This window comes from Mus caroli, chromosome 11 (genome assembly GCF_900094665.2).
Source record: "Mus caroli chromosome 11, CAROLI_EIJ_v1.1, whole genome shotgun sequence".
Classification (NCBI taxonomy): Eukaryota; Metazoa; Chordata; class Mammalia; order Rodentia; family Muridae; genus Mus; species Mus caroli.
This window is the reverse complement of record NC_034580.1, coordinates 86,756,717-86,767,942: the sequence shown is the minus strand read 5'-3', so window position 1 is coordinate 86,767,942 and position 11,226 is coordinate 86,756,717. Positions and strand designations below refer to the sequence as shown.

Sequence of the window (11,226 nt, the reverse complement as noted above, 5' to 3'; positions counted from 1 at the left end):
CTCTACTGTGCTTTTAAATTTCTCTGCCCTCTTCTTTCTAAGGGTTTTCTGGTTATCTGTGGTCATATTGTGCAAGGTCTAAGGATGGCTGAGCCTGGCTTTAGGGGAATGAGCTCTGATCTATTCCTCTTTCCTCTATTCTCACTATTCTGAAATGCCTAGAGAGGTCTTAGTGTCAGCAGTAGTTGTGGTCAACTTTGTATTCATTGCCTTGAACTGGAACTCAGAGCCTATAATATACATTGTTTTCACATTCTCTACTTATAAGCTCAGACTCCACAGTCTCTTCTTCCCTTACATTATACCAGGTCTTCTGGGATGTGATTTATATAAGTCTAGTGTACAAATCCACCCTTGATGTCATTCCTGCTGTTTCCATTATGCCCCAAATAATGCTTGCACTAATCTCATCCTGACAGATGTTGTCCATGGGTTTATTTGCACTGGTCTGAAAGCTCAGAAAGCTGCAAGGCTACTGGTGAACTGTTTCTCTCCTTGTTCAATATAGTGATTATGGTGACTGGGCCAGAGTCACCATTCCCTGCAGTGTGAGCGAGATTAGTCCTGATGTTATCGTACGGGTACTACTAAACACTTGTGTCACAATGACCCAAATGTTACTAACACAATTGGGCATTTGTACACTATATCTTCTAACTCCTCCTAAACTTATCTACTAACATTTTGATGTTTTCAGGAAGTCTTAATAATCAGACAAACAAAGTCTTAGCTATGAAGCTCACATTATGCATTCATGGTCTAATACTAATATTTTCCCATGTGTTTATATTCCCTTCACCCACCAACACACTAGCTTCCATCTGTGTTTGTAGAATTTCTGGCAGATTTTAACTATCAATAACAGATTTGTATAAATGTACACCTGTGAAGGATAATATAGGTGATTATCTACATATATTTATGCATTTATAGCATATTAAATTTTTTTCTTCTCTTTTTTGATTATAAGAAATAGTAGTTTGTTTTTTTTTTTTTTAAGGTGGCAAGTCTCAGAAAAAGATCATCAAAAAGGGCATGCTGGGTTCCAACCTCTGCTGTCCAAGTGTCAATCACATGTTAACTAACAGTAATATGCTTTAGTGACAATTTCAATTACTTTCAGAATTGGAGCAGCCTCTGGATATATGCACTAAAAATACAAAATCAGATTCCCAGTAATCTCTATTAAATCAATCAACTACTTAAACTTTATTTTCCTTTGAATAAAATAGTTATTTTGATCTGTAACCTGATGCCTTACTTAAAATTCTAATCTCCTTGAAAAAAAGGAAAACAGTAAATTTGTATTACTTTGACAGGCCAATATCAGACTCTGACCATGATAAATAGTGACTATTACGTTACCTATGTAGATACTACTGAGACATATATAATGGGTGCTTTCAGTTGTGGTATCAGTCCATTTTGTATACTTAACAAGCAGTCAATAGCAAAAATCATAAGGAAAAGAAAAAAGAAAAGGATATACACTCTAGAATGCTAGAGGCTTACTGTATGCTACCCAACAGTTAAACATAACAAGCGTTTTTAAAATATCTACCATGTGCTCTTTTAAAGCACCATAGGAGTTATAAGAAAATGATATGGTCCTATGCTTACAAATTTCCTTTAATGGCATCAAGTCTAGATAGCATATAATTTCTACTTCATTTTGTTCAATAATAATATCAAAGATTATATTTGCCACAAATCTCACAGAACGCAAAAGAGCTACTACTCCAGAAAATGACATTTTCTTTCATTTCTTGTATCAGGCAGTTCTTTAAGCATTTAAAAATCTTTAAAAAAGGAATTCCATTGACCACAACTGTGCCAAGATCTTCTTTTTTTATTCTTGCTACTATGGAATCAAAATCTCTATATAGAATGCACAGCCTAATATAGAATACAGTCTAATTCTTCCCAGCTTTCCAATGACAAAAACCTCTCAGTGAAGTTTTTGCTAATATAGACTTCTAAGGTTTTAGCCCCTAGAGATTGAGTCAGAAGGTCTGTGTGAATCCAGGCAATTCATACTTTGTAACACCTTTTCAAATTTTGGGTGAATTTGGGTTGTGAATCCCAGGCAGGTTAGAAAACAGAAATTTATCCTAATTCCAGCTTCTGTTACACAAACATTTTCTGAATGTCTAACCATAACATGATTCTATGTAATTTGTTTTTTTAATGCACATTAAGTAGGAACGTGACTTTTAGCTATAACTTACTATCAAGTTATATAAATATCTATCTTTTACAATATATATTTTTCTTTTTTACTATTATATAATTTACCTATTAACATAGCACTTGATAGTTTGATATTTAGAAGACAATTATTAAAGGTTGTCAAAAATACTGGACTGAATGAGATCCTCTTTAGTTTGACTCAATGTATCTCTGAAATATCCAAGATTTCTATAGTGTCAGAAAAACTTAAATGTACAGATTCTGGAAACATAAACAATACTAAAGAATCTCTTGCCACTGTTCAATAATCTTATTTCTTTTAACTTAGAAAACTAGATTCTCTGGGCATGGTGGCGCACGCCTTTAATCCCAGCACTCGGGAGGCAGAGGCAGGCAGATTTCTGAGTTCCAGGCCAGCCTGGTCTACAAAGTGAGTTCCAGGACAGCCAGGGCTACACAGAGAAACCCTGTCTCAAAAAACAAAACAAAACAAAACAAAACAAAACAAAACAAAACAAACAAAAAACAAACAAACAAACAAACAAACAAAAAACTAGATTCAAGTATACTTTCATCTCCTATTTCAGAAATTAATCTCAAGACTGTGAGATCAAATAAATGATTTTCCCCTCAGATTAAATTTGGTCCTAATGTTTTATTACAGAACAGGAATCTCCCAATAAGACAATACCTATCATATTTGTTCCACATAAAGTTGTCTTTAAAATATTAAAGTTTAGTCTAATAAAGAAAACTCTGAAGGCCCAAACAGTGGATGCTTAAGTTAGAGAACTATAAGTAAAACAGAAATGTACTTGCCAGAATGCCTTCTATGGATTTCCCTAGAGATACAGGCAAAAGCCACTTATACATAGAATATCAATAAAATTCAACCTTTTCTTCAACATACTTACATAAAACTGAAAGCTGAAAGATAACCTACATACATGGTCTTAAAGTAAAAGAAACACCGATGCGTGGGGTCTTTGCCCTCTTGGATAACCTTATGGATGATGGTCCATACGTGACAGGTATAGAGGTTGCAGATAGTTACCATCAGGCAGATGTAGTAAGGCACCTCTGAACTCATTGAAGAAAAAAATAGAGTATTTTAAAACTGAAGATGATCATTCTGCTTCTTCAAAAGATGCTGGGACGTCTACTGATCTGCTTATGAGAACTAAATCTGCTGGACATTGCGTTCCCATACACCAGACTTCCATAATCACGCTGTTCAGTGTCTGTTAACACACTGTTTAGACAGCACCCACTTTTACTGATCCTGAGGGGTTCACATATTGAATGAGCGTAAAAGTAACATTCTGTTTCAGGAAGCAACTTGGATGAGCCTCAACATGAAACTGCTCATAATTGATAAATGAACATTACTGATCTCACTTCCTGCTTACTTTTCTCTTGGTACCACTTTTGCCTTGTAGATATATACACATGCTACATGCTATGCTTTTGGAAAAGGGAGATTTGGATGAGTGGGATCTACCATTCAGTTGTTTGTTGAGGCATTCATTTAGCAAGGACATGGGCAAGCAGTATCTTAGTTTCTTTTCTTGTGGCTGTGATTAAGTTTCCTGGCAATAACAACTTTTAAAAGGAAGGATTTGTTTTGTTTCACAGTTCAAAAGAGTGGTCTATGAGGGCTGAAAAGGGACAGTGGATAGTGAAGCAGCTCATGTGACCCAGCATCAGGAACAGGCAGCAAGGAATGCAAATTGGCTAGTACTCATCTCTCTCTGTCTGCTTTATACAGTTCAGGTTCCCTGCCTAGGGAATGTTTCCTTCAAGGACTGAGAGGTTATCTTCCAACATTAATTAATATAAAACCCCCAAAACATCCTCAGAGGCCTTTTAGCCTGTGATTCTAGATGTTGTCAAGTTGAAAATCACAGTCACAAATGGTCAGTGGTTTGAAGTCAGGATTCCTTATAAGGAAAAGTCAGCAAGCAGATTTCCTAGGTGCTTTACTGCTTGGTTAAATGCCCTCAAATATATGATGTGATGTTGAAAGATTGGCCTCTACAATCTGCAAACTATTTATCAACCAAATGACTGTCTGGGCCTGAGACATAGGTGGTATCTTGTTTATCTAGGTTATCACAGTGTGACAAATGCTGCTTTTATCTCATTACTCAAGATTCTCATTGTCTTCTTAGATAAACTCACCCCTCAGAATAAGCTTCAGTAGGAAGAGTTTTGTGGATGGTCTTATACTTGAGGGCAGCATAGATGAATTTTACTGCAAATGAAATTTCAGATGATCAAAATTGGAGAACCACCTAAACAACCGTCCATTATCTGAAATACAATGGGCCACTTGGTAAACGATAATTTCTTTAGACCAGCTCATCTTTAGACTAAGTAGAACAGTGGCCAGGCTTAAGGATGCAGGGAAAACAGATGATAATGTGCCCTGTGTGTCTTCATTCAGAATTGGTACTGCCTCTGTTGAGTGGTGGAGAGATGCTAATGTGCTTAAAAGTGGAGAACTAATAAAGATATGTACAAACAACTCCTTGTTCAGTGAGAAAAATGACCTGAGTTCCTGATTGGATGAAGCTGCTAGGGGAAACCAGGTCACATTTACTTGAGACATCAAATGCTCTCTCAAGTTCATAAGAATTCTATTTGCTAGCAAAGGACAGAGTAGTCCTAAGTCTAATGAGACTGAAGGAGAAGATGAAGGAATGCATCTGCTTTTAGATAGGCAATAGATGTTAAAAGCAAGAAAATGTAATTAATATTCACAAAGTCCATAAGGAGACAGCACTCCATGAGTAAAAGACTAAGTGTGGGATCTGCACTCAGATTCCCCAGAACCTACACAGAAGCAAAGCATATCTTCATCACCAAGCACTGGGAGAAGGGGAAAGTGGGATCACCAACCAGTCGGGTTGAAGCTGCAAGTTCCAGGTCCACTCGCGAACTCGCGCGCGCGAGCGCGCACACACACACACACACACACACACACCCCAAGAAATACCATTATCAGAAAGAAAATTCATCCCCCATGGGTTTTGAAATTTGAAGTTCTGGTAGGCATCTGCAGGTGCAGGACTTGGGGTTGATTGAGTGATTGATTGATTGATTGATTGATCTACTTTATCTATCTATCAACTCTTTAGCTAGATAGCTGTATAAGTAGTTAAATTAAGGAAAATATTGATTATTATAGGGAGACCATATAAGACTAGGACTGAGGAAAAAATCACAAATAGGAACAAGTATATTCTTGTTGGTGTCCTAGAGAGAAGAGCAAATCAAAACAACACAAAGATAACTTCATTCCCTGATTATTGCCATAAAAGCCAAAGCCCTCTATTGCCTAGGTATAAGACTTACTTACTAGCCTAAGAGAACAAAATATAGTTACTGTGGGAGAGGGGGTTGGCACTTTCCACCACAAACTAGATTTTAATTTATTATTATTTTTATATTACCTATGCACTGGCTAGTTTTATGTCAACGTTTATGACACAGGGTAGAGTAATCTGAAAGGAAGGAACCTCAACTGAGAAAATGCCTGTAAAAAATTCATTAGTAAGGCATTTTCTGAATTATTAATAGTGCAGGGCCCAGCCCATTTTGAGTGGTGCAATTCCTAGGCTCGTGCTTCTGGGTTCTATAAGAAATTTGGCTGAGCAAACCATGAACAGCAAGAAAGAAAGCCTTCCATAGTGTTAACATAAGCTCCAGCCTCTAGGTTCCAGTCCTTCTTGAATTCCTGTCCTGACTTCCTTTAATGGTGGACCATGTTGTAGAAGTTTAACACAAATAAACCCTCTCCTCTTCAACTTGCTTTCAGTCATGGTCTTTCATCACATCAACAGTAATCCTAACCAGGACAACATATGTACATTTTGCATACTAAAAACTCACACCTCCTACTGCCTACTCTTCTCGTCCCCTGTCCCTGTCACTGAGTCACCAGAAATCTCTCTCACATTCATTTCTGTACATGTTGTTTGGACCACACTGAGATAAACTTGGGCCATCTGTGTGACCACGCATTTGGGATCTCCTTTGGAGCTTGGAGAGGCTTTGTAAGGTCTTGGAGCCTCCATTGCAGGTAATTATGACTGGGATTGAGTCTTGGTTGGGAGAGTGTTTCCCCCAGCTCTCCTAAAGCTGTAGATGGGATCCTCAGACTAATAAAAGAACTACTGTGTCAGTGAATAGCTGTAATCTCAGCAGTCGAGGATGAAGGCAGAATTACAGCCTTAAGGTCATTCTCAGCTAAATAGCCAAGTTTAAGACTAATGTGTGCTACGTGATATATTCTAAGACTCTATTCTCAAAAATACTGCAAGAAAAATATAAGGCAGCAAACAGAATGGCAGTATTTATACAAGGCCTGTGAAATAACAATAATTTATTCAATACATTCAATGTATTTATTCAATTCATTTATTCAATACATAACTATTGCTAATATGGTCAATTAAAAATTATAAAATGACATTTTTTCCTCCTTTTTCCATTGGTATTCAAGACTAATCTTCCACCCAAATTGGGAACTTTTTTACACTTAACTAATTTATCAAGTGACCTAAGATTTACCAAATGCATTGACAATGACCACAAGGCGGTTATTTTAAAACAGAACTTATTTCTATAGTGACCTTTGTTTCAAGAGAAAGCTCTGAGGACAACTGTGCTGCAGAATGTTTTCTCACAGCTATGACTATGAACACACCCAAAGTCACCATGCAAAGGACAATGTGTACTGATGGAGTGGGGCTGGGCAGCGGGTGTCATCTTCTCTTCATAGATTATCCGAAAACTAAATATACTTTCTACTCACATAATCTTAACTGTTTTCTTATAAACTCTAACCAACTTACCCTCCTTAGCTACTTGTAAATACTTCAACACACAAACATGCACACAGAGAGAGAGAGAGAGAGAGAGAGACAGACAGACAGACAGACAGACAGACAGACAGACAGACAGACAAGACAGGAAACAGGGTGAGGGAGAGAGAGGGAGGGAGGGAGAGAGACAGTCAGACAAATAGATGAGGAGACAGACAGAAAAGAGAGGGCGAGGGACAAGAGGGAGTGAGGGAGAGAGGAAGGGGAGGGAGGGAGGAGAGAGAGAGAGAGAGAGAGAGAGAGAGAGAGAGAGAATATTGTGTTGAATGGATTATGGAAGGCTCTCCTTTAAGACGATGAGTCCAGAGGTGTAATTACTGATGGGGTTTTCTGTTGTAATTACTAAACTCCTCTCAACCTCTGTAGTGACAGGAATCCCAATAACATTCACTTTGTACCTGTCAGGAAGCACTTGGGATGTGATAAACATCTTGTGTTTGCAAGCTCTGGTGCTGTAGCAAAGTTCTGCCTTAACAAACTACAGTAACGACCTGCTCTCTTCAACTCGTTCTGATTTTGTAATGAGAAAGTCCATTAAACTTGCATAACTTTATGCTGTGTGCATTAGACAAGCATGGAAGAAGGTGGCACACTTAGAGCATTCTTCAACCGTGTCTTGCTGCATTTTTTTCCTAAAATCCCAGATTTGTAACACTCCTTATCTGTATCTGTTTGCACTGATCCCTAGAGTGCTCAAGGGGATTTTATAACTGTGCTTAAACTCAAAACTACAGATGTCAGATTCTCACGGGGAATGGATATGTGCAAAGCATAAGTTTCCATGGTGTTTACACGTACCAAAAACACACTTCTGTGACTTTTTTCCAGACCTCATTTCTCTTGCCTCTCTGTCTGTCTCTCTGTCTCTTTCTCTGTCTCTCTGTCTCTTTGTCTCTCCCTGTCTCTCTATCTCTGTGTCCCTCTCTGTCTCTGTGGCTCTCTGTCTCTTTGTCTCTCTCTGTCTCTTTCTCTGTCTCTCTGTCTCTCTCTGTCTCTCTCTCTGATTCTGTGTCTGTGTCTGTGTCTCTCTCTGTCTCTGTCTCTCTATCTCCCTCTCTCTCTCTCTCTCTCTCTCTCTCTCTCTCTCTCACACACACACACACACACACACACACACACACACACACACACACACACTCCTTAGATCCACCCATGATCACTGGCAGGGCAAAATCTGTTTCAGCTGTTTCTGCCCTACACTAACACAGATGCTAACACGTCTTCACCTACAGGCCCCCCATCTCTTCAGCGCCATTCTTTGGTCCCTTTGTGACGAAAAGACCCTCAGCCAATACCCAGGTGCCTGGCTCACAAAGGCGTGAGCAACACACATCAATGCTCGAGCTCTGGACATTCAGGCTGGCTTGGACTCCGGTCCTGTTGTGCCAACGCCAAGAGGCTCAGAAAGCGAGCCCTGGTAACCATCACTCACCATGGCCAGCCAGTTCTGCCTTCCTCTGGCCCCACGCCTCTCACCCCTTAAACCTCTGAAATCCCACTTCACAGACTTCCAGGTTGGCATCTGTGTGGCAATCCAGCGCAGTGACAAACGGATTCACCTGGCTGTGGTCACAGAGATCAACAGAGAAAACTCCTGGGTCACAGTAGAGTGGGTTGAGAAAGGAGTCAAAAAAGGAAAGAAGATCGAACTGGAGACTGTACTTCTGTTGAATCCAGCTCTGGCTTCTCTTGAACACCAACGGTCACGTAGGCCCCTGCGCCCAGTGTCTGTAGTACCCTCTACTGCCATTGGAGACCAGCGTACAGCCACCAAGTGGATTGCGATGATCCCACACAGAAATGAAACACCCTCAGGGGACAGCCAAACCCTGATGATCCCCAGCAACCCTTGTCTGATGAAGCGGAAAAAATCCCCTTGCCTACGGGAAATTGAAAAGCTGCAGAAGCAGAGAGAGAAGCGCCGCCGACTGCAGCTAGAGATCCGAGCTAGACGAGCCCTTGACATCAACACTGGAAATCCGAACTTTGAGACTATGCGCATGATTGAGGAGTATCGCAGGCGTCTAGACAGCAGCAAGATGTCCAGCCTGGAGCCCCCAGAAGACCACCGGATCTGTGTGTGTGTGAGAAAGCGCCCCCTTAATGAGAGAGAGACCACGATGAAGGACCTCGATATCATCACTATTCCCTCGCACAATGTAGTCATGGTCCACGAGTCTAAACAAAAGGTGGACCTGACCCGCTACTTGGAAAACCAGACCTTCTGTTTTGACCATGCCTTCGACGACACCGCATCCAATGAATTAGTTTACCAGTTCACCGCCAGGCCTCTTGTGGAGTCCATCTTCCGAAAGGGCATGGCCACTTGCTTTGCCTACGGGCAGACTGGCAGTGGAAAAACCCACACGATGGGCGGAGCCTTTTTAGGAAAGGCCCAAGATTGTTCTAAAGGCATTTATGCCCTGGTAGCTCAGGATGTCTTCCTCCTACTAAAAACCCCCGCCTATGAGAAATTGGAACTCAAAGTCTATGGGACCTTTTTTGAGATCTATGGTGGCAAAGTGTATGATCTGTTGAACTGGAAGAAGAAGCTCCAAGTCTTGGAGGATGGAAATCAGCAAGTCCAAGTGGTGGGGCTGCAGGAGCAGGAGGTGAGCTGTGTGGAGGAAGTCCTGAATCTGGTGGAGCTCGGGAACAGCTGTCGGACTTCGGGTCAGACCTCGGTCAACGCCCACTCCTCCAGGAGCCATGCTGTGTTCCAGCTCATTCTCAAGGCTGGAGGGAAGCTGCATGGCAAGTTTTCCCTTGTTGACTTAGCTGGAAACGAAAGGGGAGCAGATACTGCCAAGGCCACCCGGAAGAGGCAGCTGGAAGGGGCTGAGATCAATAAAAGTCTGCTAGCCCTGAAAGAGTGCATCAGGGCTTTGGGTAAGAACAAGTCTCATACCCCATTCAGAGCCAGCAAACTCACGCAGGTGCTCCGGGATTCCTTCATAGGGCAGAACTCCTATACGTGCATGATCGCTACAATCTCACCCGGGATGACTTCCTGTGAGAATACTCTTAATACTTTAAGATACGCCAACAGAGTCAAAGAATTAGCTTTAGAGGCAAGGCCCTACCATCACTGTGTCTCTCCACCTGTCCATGAGGTACCACTGATGATAGAAAACCACAATACGAATTTGGAAAAGTCCCTTCAGAGGGATGAAGTTATTCAGATACCTACTGTAGAGAAAGAGGAAGAGAAAGAAAGTGATGAACTCACATCAAAAAAGGAGCCAGCAGCTTCATGGAGCAGGTCCAACCAGTGGTGGGAGGCCATCCAAGAAACGGCTGAGGGAGTCAACGGTGATGTGGATTTTTGCATTGCGCAGTCTTTGTCTGTTTTGGAGCAGAAAATCGGTGTGCTGACTGATATCCAAAAAAAGCTCCAATCACTAAGAGAAGACCTCCAAAAGAAAAGCCAAGTTGAGTGACAGCAATGATCAGAGATCAGGAATGAGATATTGGATACAGTTCTGACATTTCTACCTCTTGTTACAGTAATCTGTCCAAATTATCTAAGCATAAAGGTCCCCTGGAGAATTTACATCTTAAAGCATCCTGGTCAAAAATGTGGTCTTCTCTTCTGCCTCTGTATTTCCGTAGTTTGCTTTCATTCTGTGTGTCGCTGGGTTAGACCCTATGAAGATTTTCCCTACCCCAATCCCTACTGACAACTGCTGGTGTTAAGAAACATTTTGATTAGGCCGGGCGTGGTGGCGCTCTCCTTTAATCCCAGCACTTGAGAGTCAGAGGCTAGGCTAATTTCTGAGTTTGAGGCCAGCCTGGTCTACAGAGTGAGTTCCAGGACACCCAGGGCTACACAGAGAAACACTGTCTCAAAAAGAAAACAATTTTTGATTGTTTTAACTGGGGTAGGGGGATGCTAACATAATGTGGAGTCACCAGAGAGCTTGCCAAATAGTCTATAATTCAGAGATTGCTTCCCACACAAATAATTACCTGATTGTTTAAAAATTAAAATAGCCCTGAGGTTGAGACGCCCTGATGTAGAAAAAAAGCAGCTGCCTACCTTTGTAGCTGGCAAAGCAAAATGCTGTGTGAACTAAAGAGAGGGGTATGAAAACATGAAGAAGCAGGACATGAAGCAGGAAGCCAATCAGATACCCAGTTCTAAATC

General features: G+C 41.0%; 1 protein-coding gene across 1 annotated transcript; it reads left to right on the top strand.

Annotated features, from left to right (window-relative positions):
• Nucleotides 1–8,364: 8,364 nt before the first annotated feature.
• Kif2b (kinesin family member 2B) lies at nucleotides 8,365–10,652 on the top strand. Its single transcript, XM_021176870.1, has one exon. It carries the CDS (start codon nucleotides 8,513–8,515, stop codon nucleotides 10,517–10,519), a length of 2,007 nt encoding a protein of 668 aa, XP_021032529.1. The 5' UTR covers nucleotides 8,365–8,512; the 3' UTR covers nucleotides 10,520–10,652.
• Nucleotides 10,653–11,226: the final 574 nt, after the last annotated feature.

Excerpts from the sequence above, each read along its gene's own strand:
- Kif2b (XM_021176870.1), top strand. The coding sequence starts at position 8,513 with ATGGCCAGCCAGTTCTGCCTTCCTCTGGCCCCACGCCTCTCACCCCTT.